Source organism: Pogonomyrmex barbatus, unplaced genomic scaffold, assembly GCF_055798465.1.
Source record: "Pogonomyrmex barbatus isolate J1 unplaced genomic scaffold, ASM5579846v1 scaffold11, whole genome shotgun sequence".
Lineage (NCBI taxonomy): Eukaryota > Metazoa > Arthropoda > Insecta > Hymenoptera > Formicidae > Pogonomyrmex > Pogonomyrmex barbatus.
Window position 1 is genome coordinate 2,098,566 of NW_028297107.1, and position 20,091 is coordinate 2,118,656.

The 20,091-nt window shown below is 43.3% G+C and overlaps 2 protein-coding genes across 2 annotated transcripts in view; one reads left to right on the forward strand and one right to left on the reverse strand.

Annotated features, from left to right (window-relative positions):
• The window catches only part of Pdk1 (Phosphoinositide-dependent kinase 1), a 302,785-nt gene that overhangs the window by 282,248 nt on the left and 446 nt on the right, over positions 1-20,091 (reverse strand). The gene's annotated exons all lie outside the window — the stretch shown is intronic.
• On the forward strand, positions 5,344-19,349 carry LOC105426051 (uncharacterized). The gene is made up of 3 exons (XM_089070943.1): positions 5,344-11,438; positions 11,548-11,749; positions 12,875-19,349. The coding sequence occupies exons 1-3, from the start codon at positions 11,317-11,319 to the stop codon at positions 13,205-13,207; spliced, it is 657 nt and encodes a 218-aa protein (XP_088927069.1). The 5' UTR covers positions 5,344-11,316; the 3' UTR covers positions 13,208-19,349.

Below are 20,091 nucleotides of genomic sequence, written 5' to 3' on the forward strand. Positions count from 1 at the left end.
TTACCATCAAATTACCGGACTCGAGGTCGGCAACGAAATCGTCCGCCAGCATGTGGGTGCGAAGCAAGCGAAAAAAAGTCACTATAGCGGAATACGGGCGGCGAGAAAGGTGGTCGGAGGAGGTGCAGAGAGTAGGAGGACAGGGGAAGCAGGCGGCGTCGTAGTACGCGAGATCTCGTTAAAAGTGTCCTCTAGCCGCCGACCTTCTGCGCGCGTTTCCAGAGCGTGTTCGAATAACGGCGATGTTCCGACGAGAGGGGAAAAGTGGGGAGGAGGGAGGGGAGAGGGAGAGAGGGAGAGAGAGAGAGAGAGAGAGAGAGAGAAAGAGAGAGAGAGAGAGAGGAAAAGTGTAACGGCCAAGGGGAAGGAATTAGAAGGGGGTTGATCGTTCATTAAGCGACTCGGCGAAACCTTAAAAGCTCGATTACCGGACTTTATCGTCTCGTAGGCCGACCACGGTCACGGCAATAACATCCAGTCAATCATGGAAAACAGATTTTATGTCCAATTATGAGGATGTTCGGTGATGGTGGTGGTGGATGGTAGTGGCTCTCTTCGGAATCGGTACGCGGCGGCAAATATGATCCAGCCCACTACCGGGATGTATATGGATCATCGAGAGTTTAGTGGGCCCTAAAAATCCCAATTTAGATTTTACGAACGTCTCGGCGCCGGGGTTCGCGATTTGCCAATTGTGCCGGCGGTGACATTTCTATCCACTCCACTCGGAAAGTAGTCGAAATCATGATGCTTTTACGCGATGATTTTATGCTCCTATATCCCGCGTGTTTATGATCTATTGGACGACGGGGTGCCGGAGGATCACGCGTGTGTTAGAATAATCCTAGATTAATCACGGTTCCCATTAACTTTTACCGTGGGCACGTCATATCTATTATGAATTATTCTAGAAATATAAATCGCCATCTAAATGAAATTTACGCTCGGATTACTTCTCGCGTCCATGTTACGAATTTCAGCGAGTTTCTCACGCGCAAAAGATAGAGAGAATGAGAAAGAGAGAGGAGGGAGGGAGGGAGGGAGGGAGGGAAAAGGAAGGGAGAAAGGAAAGGGGAGAGAAAGAGAAAGAGAGAGTTCGGTAACCTCGACGAGCAATGCGGTTCTCCTGCGGAATACGTAAAAGCGTTTCTTTTCGTTCGCAACACTCGAGGCGTAATAATGAAGGCCGAGTTCGGTCGTTGCGAAAAAGTGCGAAATGCAAGTAACTCGGGCCATTCATAGACTCGTATTGCGGCATGGAATAGACGGCGAGAACGGCTCGAAAGCGTCCGTGTTAGGAGAGTGCGAACCTAACCAACCAACCAACCAACCAACCAACCAACCGACCGACCGACCGACCGATCAACCCCCTCCGCCGCTCACGTCAGACCGGGGGTGGCGTAATACTCGAGGAGGAGAATCGCGTGTATCGACCACTGACGTCATTCATCCCCACTAAACTACGTCACGTATACCCTGCTGCTTCGCCGTCGGCGAGGTAGTGGTGGTGGTTGACGCAGTGCCGTAGCGAGTTTCTAGAACAGGGTTGAACCCAGGGTGGGGATTTAGGATTCTAAACCGTGCGACGGCCACCCGCGCTTTTATTGCGGGGACTCACGGCGTGTTCACTATAAACCCGATTATTCGTGTGATTTGACAGACATCAATTTTTACTTATGCGACACACAGGCGACGGGAGATGGGAAGCTCAGCGAAAATCCCGCGGGAGCGGTTATACGGAATATTAGATGCGTTAACGCCTTCGCGAGATGCTCGACTTGGCCGTGCTACGCGTCGCTTTATCGCGCCAGAGAAATTCGCGGTTCGTTTCGATGATCCTTTTTAAAGACAGTAAAACGCGTGGAGAGCGACGAGTCATACGACAGTTGCGCGTCGTTACGTTCGACGCTCCGCTCAGCTCCGCTGTTCGTTGCAACGCGACGGTGATATAACCGTGAAACAGATGCGCGTAGAGCGAGAACCCTTACTTGCAGATGCAACGTTTCGGTATAAAGAGAGACGTATGTTCGCCTTAATAACTGAATACCATGTGCCGTAATGGAGACGCCACAAGTAATATAGCACGCGTTCCAGGAGAGATCCAATTTAGGGGAACAATTATTATATTCGCTTTCGCGTGAATTTCCACCGGTGAAATAATAAAACGAGCGTGCGAAATAATAAATTATTCCTTATATATATAAAACGACGCGTGAAAAGTTTATATAAATTGACAAACAATGGGAAAGATCTCCGGAGAGATCATTTCGCGATCTCCCCGAATGAAGTCTCCTTTGACAAATCGCACAGCCATTCTCAAGGACGCTCGCGAATTTATTCATATTTAGATGAATATATAAGCCCTGACTAATAACAGAGATAAGGATTAAGAATGTCGTATCCGCGAGGTGCGGAAGCACCACGATACCACGGCCCTGAACCCGAGGGAGCTCGAGTGCAAAAGTATTGATCGGCTTCGTTCCCACTCGTAGCTACCCCTCCCCCCTCCCCCACTATGTTCATCGTCGTCGTCGTACCTTCCCGCCCGTAGTTTCTCTCCGCACTTTACCACCCTTCGTCGTCCTTTCCCGCCCTTTCTGGCGCACGCGAGAGGAAAAAGGACGGACGCGCGAGAGCAGCCGCGAGGGAAACGGAGGGAGAAGAGGAGTGACTCGACTTGATGAGGGGGCGAGCGCGGGAAAATTCGCCCTCCATTTTTCTCGCAGGACAGCAACACCGACGCGAACCCTTCTCCGATGCAAGGAAAGGGCTGGGTCTTTTGTTTCTCCTCGCTTCGTTTGTTTTGCTCATTATCCGTCTCGCAGATCGTCGATATTCCATTACGTCCGGCGGCTTCCGAGAGAAAACAATTAAGACGCGACCGGTGCAAGAATCTTCGCGCTTTTTATCGTCAAATCGAATTGAATGTCGATGAAAAATGACAAATATTTTATTTAGATGCAAGCATAAACGAAAGATGCATATGCGGGAAAGACGCATATGCGAGATAACTGCCATATTTGCCTTTACGATCGAAGGTTCGTAATAATGTCTTATAAAAATTCAAAAGGCTATTTCTTAAGAAATTTAATTAATAATCTAATGATTTTTTAAAAGCATAAAAGCAATATTCCTCCTATCCTTTTGAAGCTTCAGATTAAAATACCTTTAATGGATAAACGATAATCAATGCATTCTGAATCGCATGGGATTTCAGAATAAACGTTCTCTAAGTAGTTTTCTTTCGAGAATTATCGAGAGACTCAATAAAAAGATGACGTTTGTCAAGACGGAGTGATACGAATAATTAGACATCAGCAGATATTTCAACGGACAAACGACAGCTTCATTATCACGGACAATTATAAATCGTCATAATAACCCTACGAAGCAATTCGCTCTTTGTGGAGGACCCGTTACAGCTCATTAGTAATCGTTGAATCCACATAGTTCACCCTTATTACATTGTAAATGCATTACATAGAACGGCACGTGAGCCACACGCGACACGTGTCGCAATGCCATGATGGCGCGTTTCCGCTTGATTTCCTCCACTTCTATCGTATGTTTCTCTTTCCTCCTCCCCCCTCCCTCGTTCCTAATTACCGCGATTTAAGTGTCCTCAAGTGTCACGCGACGCATCGCTCGCGGTGCGTTTGCGCGAATGCACGAAAGACCCGCGTTCACCGAAAGGATCGCGTACACGCGCTTAACGAGTAGAATTTAGTTTATTCTCGTGCGCGGAAATTGTGAAATGTCCATCGTGATAATAAGGATTAGATGGAAACTGCGCGAGGAAATATGGATCGGCGCGATCGAGAGTCTCCTAGTCAAATAATGGAGGAGAGCTTCGCCCCGAATAAACGGAGCGATTTCCGGAGGAGGAGCAAACCGCGTCGCTGTATATTCGCATGGCGTATATTACAACGTTTCTTGATCGCGATAATGTGACGCCGCTCGCTATCGCATCGGCGAGTGCATTATTCAAAAGTACCTGCGCACAAAGCTACGATGCATCCCGGCGTAGGGCGCCCCCGGTACACCGCCGCTCTTTATAACGCGGCGTGTTATTATTTATTGTATTACATTACAGCGCGTTGTATCCCTCGTGCGTTATTAATACCTGGATCGACGAGCTGACCCGCCGCCATATTAGTGAGTGAGAGAGAGAGAGAGAGAGAGAGAGAGAGAGAGGGAGAGAGAGAGAGAGAGCGAGAGAGAAGAGAGAACGACGGGGTCATAGGTGGATTGAAAACTGGGAAAACTGATACGCATTTTGCGTACACGTATTCAATGAATTTTGCATAACAATCCCTGCGAGACAAGAGAATCACGAAGGTCCCGGTATACTCGGATCGCACACACGTTGTCGCGAAACTAGGTTGTATTGTTTAACTCTGAAATGCAGCAAACGAGAACACGGCGCATTAAATGATGGGCGAAAATAATTACGATGTGATATAACGTTTAACCGTTGGCAGCCGGTAAGAAACTTCTTCATTCACATAAATCACGCAAGTTCATAGGTCACACAAGTTCGGTATTTGAATTAACACTGATAATTCGTCGCGTAGCGAATTGCGTCACATTATTTGTCATACTTGGAATGAGAGTAAAGCCAGGAGGAGAATCAAGCCGGGGAGAGAAATTGCCTTCATCCCTTAGATAAAATATTTCCGATGACTCGTGCGAAGGCGGACAGTGGCGGCACGAAGTAGAATGAAGTGGAATAGCACTTCATCCCGGATGGATGGATCGGCGAAGCTATAACAGTAACCGTAACAATGGAACCTGGAGGGTGTCCGCGATTTCGGATATCGCTTTTTCCGCGGGCGTAAGGATGGGTGGAAAAGGGCCATCGTCGAGAAACAACCGAGACACAACTACAACTACGTCCGTGAGGCCTGCCGAGTAAATGGCCAATATTATTCGGCGAAGTTCCTAATGTCGGAGTAAAACCAAAGGCGCGTCGGGTTTCGGGCGCAAAATTGACTGTTAAGATTCGTTATCGCGGTACCTCCTACGATAAAAGCTCCTGCATTTTAATTGATTTGGGACATGCACGCGTACGTTCGCGAGATGAACAGCTCTGTCGTCGAAAGCCATAACACGCGAATCGCTGAGAAGTTTCGCGAATGTTTCCGTAAATTTCATAAATTTCCCGGTGTGAAATATGTCCTCTTTGTCGTACCCATGGCTCCGAACAGCTTTAATTTCGTTAAGAGCACTCGTGAGGCACCTCGATAAATTCCTGCGGCACCCTGTAAACTTTTAAAGAGAATTTTTGGGGGAGGTTCTGACCCTATCGCGTGGCTCAAGCGGTAAGCTGATGTAGAGCGAAAACAACGCTCTGGCCTCGCTCTGGATCGCCTTATTTCTTCTCAACGAAAACAGAAAAGATCACGTGCGAAACGTCGATCAGCCCGTCACACGAGGAACGAGAAATGAAAATTGGTCCGTGACTACTTAGATAGGAATGCTGTGTGGCGCACAATCCGATTTTAGCCATTGCGTTGAAAAAATATAACTTCGGCTTGAGCATTAGAATCGTACAAATTCGAATCAAAATTTGATCTTGGTTTTAAGATATTTATAAATTCTAAAGAATTATGATTTACATGAAAAATGGATTTCTACTTTGCGTTTAAAATAAGTAATAAATAAACAAAATCTTCTACTTAAAGTACGACAGAGGAATATTTATTTTTCTTCGATAAAATTTCACAATTCAAAGCTATAAATTAGTATCAAAAGCGGTCGATTTAATTACCCAAAATATCAAAATAAATAAATATAAATATATCAAAATAAATATAAAAATTCTAATTGAAATCGAGAGATGAAAAACCACTTCAATATACGAAAATCAATATGCGAAATAAAAAAAAAGAAATTTAATGCGCTAAACCGAATCGTTCAATCGATGACAAATTGTTTCACGAAAAGGTTTCGAACATCTCCATCTTTGCATGTACAAAACTGTACGATCCTTTTGGCGATGTAAAGTGGCGAAATGCAAAATGAAGAGAGCGGAATGAAATGCGAGCGAAAATGAAGAGAGACGGGAATGCGCGTCGCTGTCACTTCGATAGGATCGTTAAAATTAACGAGCAACTCCTTGAAAGTGTCGCGTGCTTCTCTTTTTCTCGAACGGCGATTCGTACGACGAGTAAGTCATTTTCGGGGACACAGATTACGTTAAGCGAGACGGCGAAAGTAACGTCGAGCCGGTAACACCGAGGCTGTTATTAATCCGACAATTTCAAAGATAAATGCAACGAATGTTTCGTGCCCATGACATACAATTTTCTACAGGCAGACTGGTGGACGCATATGCGCAAATACCGTGACATCAAAAACGCTGAATGTGCATCGTCACTGCGAATGTTAATTCGATGCAACGTCCAGGTATGCGTCAACGGCAACATAACGCGTTTGCTGCAACAAAGTGTCGACTTGCCGCGGGACGTCTTGAAACTACTCTTGCAGCGGATTTACGTAATAAGCAGAGAGCTATTAGCGGGTTACAAAGTCGCATCGAGATTTAATAATCTGCACGCGACTTTCCTTGAAATGCAATTTTCGTGCGCACGCGTGAATAAATTCAATCAAATTTTTCCACCGCATACGAATGGCATATGTGCGGCGCATAAAGAGCGATATAATTTATGTAGTTCGTTAAAAATTCTGGCGTTCTCCGCTAGATCGTTCTCATTACGCGTAACGCATTCGCAATACCAATAAAAACAGAGTCTCTTCGCCATGGTACATATGTCAGATTCATTAAAATTGCTTCGAATTAGGAATATAATAACTGATAGTAGGAACGAGAGGAACAATTTTACTAAAATATTTAAAAATTTAACCAGAAAATCATTTTGTTGGACCATCAAAAAGTTATGTTGTTACGAATATTGAAAATTGATCGTTAAAATATCAAAAATTTTTATAGTATCATCATAACGCTTATTTCGATATTTCAAAATTATTTTCGGATCTGTTCCTGGCCAAATTTTGAGATACTTTAATAAAACTATTTTGTCGGTATACGAAACGCAGAAAATAATTCACAATTTATTTTATACGAGGGTGAGATTCTGATACTTGCGGTACTCACTAAAGTAATTCACTGCAAGAAATCTCCACTGATATATCAATCGAAAATAACGACATAAATTGCGCCTTCGAATTACACTCCTGGGGCCAATGTGAGCACCCTTTGCGTGGCCAACCGATCTTTATTACACTACCAATTTCTTATAATACTTGATAGATATAGCAGGGTCGGCCACACACACTCTCTCGAAAATCTAACGATCCGTGTGCGTAAAACGAGACTGTCGTTGCCCATACGTCGGTCAGAGAGCCCCGCGAATTAGGGTGCACGTGGCCGAGGAAAATGTATGTGCACGTGTGATAGATATGTCAGATCGCGCGGTGACGAATACGGTTGTATTACGGAAAAAGGGCCGCTTTTATCGCCGTATTACATACTCGCATTTATCCGCGTATCCCGCCCACGAGTTCGAGCCGAGTAGATTCAACGTTCGGGTCCAAGAAACAACACCTGAACGGCTTACATTTCTTTCCTTCGCTTCTTCGGCTTAAAGAATGACGAGGGGAATTATAGCGGCAAGTGCCCCGCGACTGTGCCTGAAATGGCCCTTCGCGGGCTTAAGATATCTCGAGAAAAATGGAAGGAACACGCGCACACAAATGGATGAGCAAAGAACGCGAGGAACGTGACATTTATATTTAATACTTAAGTTAAAAAGGAAAATTTCAAAACAAGAGGAAAAACGCGCACCGGGGAAGTATAATATCAGATGTAAGAGTATCGTCTCGGAAGTTATATTCCGAATTCGTGGTAGAGTAAACGATAACTGTCGATTCGAGGGCAATTTAATTGCGAAGATGGAAGAGGAGAGAATGCCGACGTTAAAGGCCGTCGGGGCTGTTTCTTTCAGCGATTCGACACAAAGGCACTCGGCATTGTGCGCTCCATGCAGCTAAAAGCATTCCACGAGGGCAAAATGCGCGCGAAGGGAAGCACCAGTGTATGTAGGTTAAAATCTGTTGATGTACAGCTCACACGTGGGATCACCTTTTCCTTCGTCCACATAGAGTTATCTTCCCTCTTCCTTCCCCCCTCTCTCTCTCTCTCTCTCTCTCTCGCGCGCGCGCGCGCGCGCGAGCTTCTTTTTCTGTTCCTTCCTCTTTTTTTTTCATCGTCGGCTTCTCGCGCCTCTGAAACGACGGGAACCAAATGGTGGGGTTAATGCGCGCACACGCCACGGGGTGTCGACCAATTTCCGGGTTCAACTAATGCACTTATCAGACGGGCAGAAAGGATCCCGAGAGAAGGCCCGTAGGGAGGAAAAATAATTGAGACGTCCCTCTCTCGTCACGGCCGGAGAAAGCAACGCTGCTGCTTGTAAGGAAGGAGCACGCGGCGCGATAAAAAGCAAAACGAATTTTAACCTTTTATAATCAGGAGTGTACGCATCCTAATTCGACGATGAGGAACGCCCAAGAGAGATTGCTGACGGATCAACAGTTACAAACTCTCGTCCTGGTAATTGGAAAGTATCCAGTAGAGATGACACTCCCGTTGACACCCTTCGTTCCTGCACAACCTCAACCGAGAATTAATCTTTCGTTCTCGTGCCGTTTCGTAAGCCACGGCTAAACCCCTTCTTTCTTTTTTTACTCACGCGCGAAAAGTTCAACGCGCGTTTTGCGCGAAAATCAAAATAAATTTGTCAAACTCCCGGGCGAAATCGAGATAGCGCGCTTAACGAATTAGCTCACTAATTCGTCGTCACCACGGGACATTTGACTGATGCACCTGTCATCGCGGCGATCCTCAAAGGCGCCTATGTTTAATTGGTCCTTGGGTAAAAGGTTCAAAGAGTGCGAAGAAATTGGAAAGATAGAAGAGCAGCTGTCGCGCGTGGGCGCGTTACGACGCGTGCATTTCTTTGAGACACCGTCGTAATTAGATTCCGCTGAAGGACCCGAAGAGCAATTACGGAAAGCATCGTCGATGCCACGCTAGCACGCGCAGCAACCCGAATCCTTACCAGTCTCGCTTTGATCGAGTTCCGGCGGGAGGAATCGGATAAGGGAGGAGATTGAGAACACAAGAGGCGTTGTGTCCTCGGAGATTCGCGTTCCGCGACACTTTCGAACGTGAAATACATGCTAAATGGAAACCGAATACAAGTGAGACATATTTTTATGACACGACGATGTGCTTTCGCCTTTGCACTCGTTAAAATATCAACTAAAATCAGCGATAAAATATTCATTTCGAATGCCCGCGAGAGTGTCGTAAATACGATCCTTGTCAATTATTACGAGCACATTATGGATTGGTTTATCAGTTTTTTTTTTTTTTTGATTCTATAATAAATTTCGGGGGATTAATGATGAACTAAAGTTCCATCCAGTAAACTACGAGAGAGAGAGCTAGGAAATTTCGTGAAATGCTTTTAACATTCGCGACTACCATCTTATCCTGCCGGCGCGACAATTATCGCCGAATCTATTCCGAGCGAATAATTACGATAAGGGTCACTTCGTAAGGAAGTACCGAAGATATGCAACATGATACTTTCGCGAAACTCTTCGGCGTTAAGCGTGAGGTGTGTGACGCAGTGACACCGAGAGAAGACGTCACGACGTCGCGACGGCGGTCGCCGCGTCGAATTTCTCGGATTACATAAACCTAAATAATCCCGTGAGTCATTCTAATTCTGGCCGGTGGGGGTTGCACCGCGCTTTTCACCGTTCGTCTCTCCGTCGTCCCTCTATCCCCTCTTTGCGCCTTTCCAGCCTTCATCCCGCTTCGTTTCCTTGCCGTCTGGCACACAAATAGCTGCGACGCGTGTGTCGTGTCGTCTCTCGCACACACGATGGCCCACTTTTCCACGTGGGTCCCGAAATTAGAGAGCGCCCCGACGGGAGTGTCGTTTGCCTATTCATTTTCGTCGCAGCCAACGCGCTGATTTCCTGACGTTCTTCCCAAATGGCACGCTCGGTGGTATCTAATTAAAAGCCCCCTAGACAGCGACGGAATGAGGAGAAACTTTCGCGCCTTTTGTCCCGCATCGGATAGAAATGCGCGGTGAGATATCATCAATTGTCATCACGTTGCATTTTACGCGACGCCGTTCGAGAGGATTCACGATTCACTTGGATCGCGGGACAGTTGCGGATCGTGGGAGAAAAAGAGAGGGTGTCGTAAAAAAACATTTCTGATTCACGGTGTTCGTCGAAAAACAGGTAAAATGTTAAATAAACCAGTTAATTAAGAGACATTATCGTCCGTTACGCAACGCGACGATACAACAATGTTGTCCGTCATGTATTTTTGACCGTGACTGACATGGCTGAGCTTCCGGCGGGATCGTTGGGAAAAGATGATTTTTGGGCCGCCAGAGAGGCTCCCCGACCGGAAAATAAATAAACGGCCGAATGTCCCCGCACGCCATATCGCGTGTCGATGCAAAAATGCAGCGATGACTGGACAAGTGTTGAATACATTTCGCGATTTAGCGATAATGCGACCGGCCATATTTCGTCCGATATACAATTGCGTTGGCACAGCCGCGATCGTGAGATTCACTAGCTGTCCCAGATATCCTATTCACGGTCCATTTTCACGAGACAACGACGATCAACCACGTGTCACGGCCTCGTGTGCGAGGTCGCGAGTAATGGGAATCGTTACGCTTTAGCTGTAACTTCAGTGCAGCCAGGGCCGCAAAGTAACCGGTCAGTTGAAAAAAAAAAAAAAAAAAAAAAAAAAAAAAAAAAAAAAAAAAAGTAAAATGGAGAAGCAATCAGATTGAAGACTCGTTTCAACGTCGATTGACTTCAACCTCAAAACCATCGACATCAAATTCTGCTCTTTCGAACAAGTAGAACTAGAGAAAAAAAGTAAAGTGGAGTTATGGTCAAGGTTAAACAAGATTAATCAAATTGTGCAATAAATTGCTTCATCAAACTGGTGAATTGCAATCTAACTCATAATCCAAATTATAAAAAAAAAAAATTAAGCTTAGCTAATCAGAATTAGCATCAATTGACGTTAATGTAAAAATAAATGATTTTCAATTTGTTAAGACAGGTTATTAATAAAATTTCTCTATGTATATTTATCTTAAACGAACATCAAACGAGTAGAAACATTTTTTTCAAACGAACGAGCGCAAATACATCCCTGGTGAATTTTATCAGATTCACACATCGGTATAAAAGTACCAGTGCGATGCGATTTGTAGTGAAATCGTCAAATAGTCGTGTGCAACGATGACGAGAGTTGTACTAGTCGTGATTTTTATACTCTTTTCGATCTCCAGCGTGAACTTTGTCGACTCCTTGATGCAGGACGGTCTGGGAAAATTTTTGGGGACGTTCGCCGGGGTTAAACAGTACATATCCCCCAATTGTTCCTGTTGCTTACGCGAAAGAAGAAGAGAATATTCTTTCGCGTCGCGCGCCTGTTTCGCGTTGTATACACGACGTGATTTTCCTTTTCAGAGTGAGAATACCTGAGTTACTGAATCAGTTGTGCAATCAGTCGCAAGATTCAAATGCGACGATGCAACGCGACGCTTGTTACGGTTGCTTCTATCGTGCCAGCGTCCTACCGCAGGGTTACCCCATGCTAGTAGCCATGGCCGCGTGCGCCGACACTTATCTCAACAACACCAGCTACGGTCATTGTCAGGCCTATTTGCGAGTACGTGCATGAAACGACCGTTTCCATTCGTCTTATTCTTTAATACAACGTTTCGTAATTCTCTACTTTATAAATTCGTTGCGTCCCGCGTTTCCTTTCTCTCTAGAATGCGACCAATATGCCCAATGCCCGGAGTACCACGTTAATATACTGCTCGTTCTTAGAATGCATTCGGCAAGTCAATAAGAACAATTTGGTAAGATTGAATTTTCTAAACCAATAGCTATTAGACATCATGTTATTTGACGCGCTATTCTACAATTACTTTTCTCTCTCTCTCTCTCTCTCTCTTTCTCTCCCTCCTTCTCTTTCTCGCTCTCTGTCTCTTCGTGCTCTCGATATAATGCTTCCTTGAACATTGTTTTATCTCTATGCTTATATTACATCACATTACTTGCGTTATACATGCATCCACAAATATTAATTGCTTTTTAGTATCAATACTTAAAAATTACTATCTTAATAAATGTTTGTTATATAATTATTTTTTAATGAGCTTAAAATCTGATTTAATTAGTCAATTTTCACTCATCTGCTTTTAATGCGCACATTCAATAATGTTAAAAATGTTGATATTGTAAATAATTTTGTAAAACTGTAAATATTGTAAATAGATAATAAAAAAAGGTCCATTGCAAATATTGTCCAGGATGTAGATATCAGAGCAGCTAGGACGCCGATGCGGGGAATAGCACGAATCAAACAACAGAGTTTTTTTAAATTCTTAAAAGTAGCACCACAAAGGAGCGTCTGCATAATTAGGGAGACTGATATACCTGATGTAACTACGACTACTACGACTACTACGACTACTACGACTACTACGACCACTCCTCCCGGGTCTATAGATCCGCGCGACCCTATATAATCTCTCCCTATACATTCTCGAGGCCACGATTATTTATCTTGTTGAGAATGCATTCATAATATTTCCACGTGAGACGACAATCAAGATGTCTCACGCGCTGTTCCCTCCAAGTTCTGTAACTATCTGTATTATACAATACTGTACAGTTCCTCTTTTCGCACGACGAGTGTACTTAATCGGAATTTCAAAAGCGCACCGCAAAATCTGAGAACGCGACAGGCTCGACGAACAACCCCGTTGACCGATACTTTCCGCAGCTCAGAGAATGCGTTCGCGAAGCCGCAAGAGTGTTCCCCAGCGTCAACAACAGCTACGTCAATCTCACGGAGGTGCAGCTTGCGCAATTGTTCATCAATACCACCGCTTGCGTGCTAGCGAAGACCCGTTGCTCCTACATGAACCCGGTGACCGGCGAGCTTCAGGATGACGACATCGTCAACAAGTTGCACATACCCTCGTTGAACGCCATCCTCGTCAACACCGACTACGACATCATCATCGTGCAGCTGCCGTTCCGTTACGGCAGCGTCGACGTGTGCACCAAGTATAGAAACGTCCAGCAAGCGACTTGGCCCAGTGTCGTGTGTTAATTTACAAACGGATATTAGCGAGCCAAGAAACGGCGGTGGCGGTAGTATATCCTCGACGTTAAATGACGCGCGGGATGGTTTTACCAAGCGACCGTTGCAGAATGAGATTGCGATGTGCCGTTGTTCGCAATAAAGATTTGTTTCCGTTGGCGCCAACATTTCGATCATTTCTACCTCTCGGTCTCCCGCGGCTATTAATACAAACGCACGGCGGTGACGAGGCGCGTGCCAGGGAACAACATGCATCCGCATTCTTCTCTCGCGATCTGTCTTTTCCGAGAGCCGTTTGATATTCTGATTCGTGGAGAGGAAAGACGCGATTGCAAAGCGCGACGAAATCGGAAAGGAAGCTGCGATTACAAAAAAGCAACTCATCGTTTCGCATAATGACATGTTTGGATGACAAAACGAAAAAAAAGAATGCTAATAGCGAGGAAAAATTAGACGAGTCATCCAAGTTTGCGGTACACACGTTCACCATTCGAAAGAAGCGACTCTTTTCTCGCAGAGAACACTCTTTGCGCATTCGCGGACAATAAAAGAACGTTATATATATATATATATGTTGAATACGCAGATAAGATGCGTGCACATAAAATCGCACCGCGCGCGATGCATATTATTTTTCCGTGAAAGGAAAGTTTCTTTTATATCCGTGCACGCGAGCGAGCGAGTTTCCATCTCAGGGATCACGCCGCGAGTATTTCCACGTAATTTTTTCGCAGACGCAATCCGCCGAATCCCGCGGGCGGAAAAAAAAAAAGAAACCGATACCGCGTAATCTTCCTGTTTCTCTTCCTCCCCCGTCTTGTCGTATCTCTCGTCAAGTCACGCCTCATCGTTTTCTATGTCGATACGCAGGATGCCGATGTGATGCCTGACGAGAACTCAGCGTGCAAACAACTTCATAACGACTTCGGGCCGTCGAGCGTGAAAATTCGCAAATATAAACTCGTCCGGGGATGCAACGCCCGTCGGGCCGCCGTCGCGTAATTTTTATTTATCTTCGTCGGAGCGCGCGCGGCGGATGCGAAAAACGCAAATAAACGGAAAGATGCGCGACGGTCGAGAGCAAAATTTCCTCGACATTTGGGTAAGCAGGAAGCTCACCTGCAAGATTTTTCCCGGCGCGCTCCAAGATTTCGTGAAATAGAATTCGCAGCGCAAAGCCGCCGTGGCGAGCAAATATTTAAATGACGCTGGTACGATTCGTCCATTACGTAGGCGCGCGAGAATGCTCTTTCGTTCGAAATGTGCTCGCGTGTGGGCGAGCGATGCGGTAGCTTCGCGGAGCGGCGCGATGAGCTCCATTTGTGGTATCGATTGCACGATGGGCCGCCCCGTGTGCATTTGCGTACTTACGCGAATGAGAGAGAGAGAGAGAGAGAGAGAGAGAGAGAAGGAGAAAAAAAGGAATGGGGAGAAACAAATAATAATAAAAAAGAAAGGAAAAAAAAAAAGAAGAAACGCCGTAGATAAACCGAGGTGGGATCGCTCCATTGCGCAGAGGCGACGCTCCACTTAGCGTCTCTTCCTCGAAATAATTTGAAATATGCAAATACAATTGGTGCACGCATTTGTGTGCGACGCGAAAGTGCGTACGCTCCGGCGAGTGTGTATCCGCAAAGGAAGGAGAAGAGGAGGATCGGAGAGACGACCAAGACCGAGCACGTATATTCGAGTGGCTCACGGTTCAGTTCTCTCAGAGTCAATCTAACTTAACATGCAGATGCAATACGTGGAATTGAGATGGTACAGTGGAGCGAGGGGAACTCTGAGTCACTCCTGGGCATTGCTGTACCTTCCCTTCTTTATCGCAACGCCTGACTTTTCTGATCGATGTAGTTATGGTTACAACGCTGATTATTGATAGTCGCTAGACAGTAGGGGCTAAATGCATTTAGTACTTCAGATAGAAAAGTTAGATTTAGAATAAAACGCAATCCGACAAGTGTGATATATTCTAGATCTAGCGTGGCAAGAAAAACGATGCTGATCTGCAAAAGGCGATAACGGGTGATATTTAAAATGTATATATATATATAATATCGCTGTTTGAAATCTTGTTATTTCTACTTGACGAAATGTTAAACACAATTAGTACTCTTCCGAGAAGAGTATGCCTAGATATATATTAATATCAAAAAGCACCAAGCGTTTTCTTGACAAAGCTCAATGCATACAAACAACAGCATACAAACAACGCTCATACATCAATTAAGAATACAATATATATATATATATATATATATATATATCGAGGAATATTCATCGGGAGATTAATTCAATAGTACTCGTGAGAGCTTAGCAAATTTCGCTTTCAAACGCAAATAGGATTCATTGAGGATTAAACGCAGGAACATCAAGACGTATCCAGTCCGCAATTTATACCTGAGTTTCCTCCCTCCTGAACTTTCGCGTAAATCTTTTGCAAGGGCGCGCCATATCTTGCGATACAATACATTTCATCCGTAATAAATGACGAAGCTAGGCGGCGACTCTTTCGAGGAATATCGTCAGAAACCCCAGCGGAAACTTCCTTTCAGATGGGGATTGCTCTCGAGCCAACATCCGCTTTCGAATTTCAAGTGGGTCAAGTCAACCGACGAGCACCCCGCACCCCGCGACACCGCCGCGGAGCGTCACCGTCACTATTTCCAGCCGATCATCGCTAGGAATGCATCAGCCGCGGGGAATCATCGACAGATCCGTCCGGTGACAATCACCGTGCGACCTCGTTTTCGAGAAACACCGACATCGATGACGCCGTCGACGTTTTACGGGAGTGAATCATGCGAAACGCAAACGGCGATTACGCAAGCGGGTCATCATCAGCGAGTGCGAAGGCGTCGCGGCATACCTACGAGCGTAAACAGCGTCTTGATATAAAGCGAAAGAGACAGATAGACAGGAAGAAGGAGAGAAACAGGTAGAAAGTAAGAGACACGAGGGGGAGGGAAGAGAAAAAAAAATCGATAGAAGAGCAACGTTATCGAGAGCTTTATTATCGAGAGATGATTCCCGTATGTGATACTGGGACGGCTCATCGCGTTTCCGTCTGTTCCAATTCGTGCGCGTGCCCTTCCTAATGCGCTAACGAGGAAAGATATCGGGTAAAAATCTCGATCCGCGAGCGAGTTCCGTTTTCTCTCTTTAAGAGGAGTCCGCTCGCGTACGCGGGAATGCAAACATCCACGGGGGTTCGAGAGAATTTCAAATATTTACGCGGCTTCAAGAAGGTTGAAACTTAAGATTGGGAATTATCGGGATCGTAATTAAAAAAAAATTCAGTAAATTCAATGAAAGCCGAGTCTCTACGTTGAAAGCTACGTTAGCTATGTAAATCCGAGACTATTCCGCTGGAGAAAATTAACTAGCCGCGTCAGAAGGGCATTAAAATGTAATTTGGTATTTCATAACGTGAATGATATTCTGATATGGCATTAAGATTCCGGCGCAACAATAAAAGAGAAATTGTCGGCTGTTAATCGAAAAGCATCTCAACTTGGGCACATTCCAAGAACACAATTTTCCGTGATCTATATTCTACATCACATAATCACGATGTAATCTCTTATAACTTAGCGTGACTGCCTGAAATAACGTACCGCTTCCGGTGCATTTTTATCCCACTCTTCTAACATTGCGCAACGTGTATCTAATGTTCTTAAATGTAGTACCTTCTCGTAGAAGAATTATCCAGACAATTCGTCTGGATAAAATCAAGAGTAGAGCGCAAAAATTAAAAAGGACAACGCGTAAATGCGAGTGAAGATCATCTTTGCGAATTGTAAGTTGTATTCTAACGGATCTTGATGAAGTTGCAGATAGTTTGAAGTGATTTTGTAACCGAACGGGAAAAGTTGACTATTGAAACGATGCTACAAAGATAAAAAAAGAACAATTCCTTTCTCGATGTAACTACTCTCAATGCAATGACATTCGCGGAATGCACGCAGGTATAATAATAACGACGAGATAGAGCATCATCAATGCAGATAATGGCGATGACCGTGTGCAAATGTGCATTTATATTGGCTGGTCTCGTTGGAAAACATTGACGAATCTTGCACGCGATCCACGCGATTTGGACGCGACCAACTATTTTTCTCGACCTTTACCTCAATCTGACCGATACCAATTTTCGTGCATATCCGTATTTCATATTTGTCAAACCTTGCAATTATCCTTCCAAACACCTAGAATAATCTATACTCATTATGCGAAAATAATATTTAAAAAATTACGCGAAAATTGTTAAATATAAACTGTTACAACAGGGATAATATTATATCTATTCAAAATAATTTTTCATCAATATGATTAAAATAACGACAAAATTGCAATTTATTTTTAATCTTCATCACTATATTCTTCGCAATATATCTAATATATAATTCGATATTTGTAGCTAAATAATGCATAATTAATAATTACGTCACGTGAATTTAAATAATTTTAAATTAATTTTTGCAAAAGTTGAGCATATGATGGCTGTGGCGGCATCTACGCGTGACTTGCCGAAGCGCAATTCGCGCCGCGATTCTTTGCTAAAAATTCGCGCCTGTGTTCGAATCGCTTTTGATCGAACTGCTTTCAAATGGAGCCTCGGATAATAAACCGGAAATCTTGCGGGATATCTTGCGGACATTTGTCTAACGTGATTACGCAATTTGTCTCTTAATGGCAACCCGGAAATCCCGTACGGAGTAAACTAACTGCAATTTCTAATCCAGCTATACCAGAGTCGATGTTTTAAAGCGACTACGATAAATCACTCCACACCGATTTTCCTCCAAGCTGTATAACCGCATTGCGATTCTGCGACGGCAAATGCATGCCGAGCAGTTCTAAAGCGTCTCCGAAGAAACTGCGAAGGAATTTAATCACGATATTTGCTTGGGCAAGAAAAGCTTAAGAAACTAAAACCCTTCGAGACGGATTTCAGAAACTAATGAATTAAATTCGCAGATTAAAATGAATTAACTTTGATTTACCGCCAATTTTATGCTGTAGGAAAAAACTGGAGGAAAACCATGAAGATATGCGATATATAAGAAAACAATCACATAGATACGCGAAAAAACGAATTACATACGCTCACAATTTTCCTAATCGATTTTTACTTCCAATTTTATTGTTTAATAAAGGAGGATTTCTACTATTCTTAACCTAATTCTTAATGGTTCTTAATTTATTTCTTTTTATTCATTTTTTAAATATCTTTCGTCAATAATTCAAAATACGTTTCGGTAATAATCGAGAAACACAAAAAATATGATTATACATTTTTTGTGGCGGCTACGTAATCATCCCTTCTGTCTCTAATTATTCCCACAGTGGTCAATCGACCGTTACACTCTTATTAATTGGGCCAATTGATCCGAATTAAGGCGGCGCCCAGTAGATTCAAATTAAGATCAATATCTTAGACCATAAATCGGAACATTATTGCACAAACGCGACTATAAATTTCTTACGTCCAAACAACAGAAATCCATCTGTAATTTTGCACCACTGTATACATAGACAAATAAAAAAAACGCATTGTCAAACGCACATTCTTACAATCTCCCTAAGAAGAAATTCATTATCTGTATAGCGTTTTACGTAAATATAAATAAGTAAAGTTTCATCGACTAAAATTATATATCGCATATATTAAAGCATTGTGTAATAATGAATTTTTTGTATAATATTAATTAATAACATATTTCACATTTTTATTATTTCAATAAAATATAGACTTCAAGAATATTAGCATATTCTTTGATTGAAATTAATATTAAATTATTAAAATGTTACATAAATTAACGAAAATATGAAATTACTATTGTACAAAATTTAATATAATTCAAACGATATAACGTATCAAATTATGCCGATTTTACGTCAATCAAAGAATATGCTAATACACCTGATATAATATCGTTGTAATACTTTTAATACTTTTAAATATAAAAAATTTGGTTAAGAGAGGATTTTTTTCAAGAAGATTTTAAAGTAAGAGAATATGTTACAGCATATCTTAACTTTCTAGAGTATACGATGAACTATTTAGCATCTGTATGTAACGGCCCTTAACAAGAATGTTACTTTGCCTTATGCAACATCATGACACTCCATGATGCAATCGCATAGATCGCCATCTACGTAACGCCAGCGACGTAAGCGCAAGCATCGCGTAATGCCAGCATCATCTGTATTATAGCTCTCGCCTACGTCATACCGGGGATATGATGTCACAGCTCGGTAGAGAATTTCTGATTATACATTCCTTCTAATGTACGAGACACGTAATTTTCAGTATCCGTAAATAAGAACACGTGCCTTATTTTAGAAGAAATATTTTCTCGCCTTCTACACGCTTCGTCTTTAACTAATTTCAACATGAACTAAATTGGAAAAACGAAGAAGTTCAGTCCTGGGATAAAGGTAGTCTAAAGACAATGTAATTCGCGGATTTAAATAATTTTCATTAAAATATCTCTTTTCATAAACGAAGAAACAAGTTTAGTCTTCTCATGATATTTATCATGATTATAACGCAGCATTAATCACAACGCATTCTCCATTTCTTTTTTCTTTTAAAATAATTTAAAATAATTTAAATTTAATTAAAAAAATAAACACTACATTCTGCAGCGCCAAGAAACATTGTAAACTATTAATGATATTCCCTGTTTTTCTTGGAAATTTCTGAATAAACTGTAGCACGCCGGTAATGTTGACTACGATAAAACCGGCATGGAGACTGCGACATCGGGAAGTGAAATAAGACCGAAATTGGGACAGGGAATCGCCATGCTGCTTCGGGACGCTGGATGCTGCAGGACCGCTGGCGTCATCGTTGTCAGTGACGTCACTGGGAACAGGTGACAGTC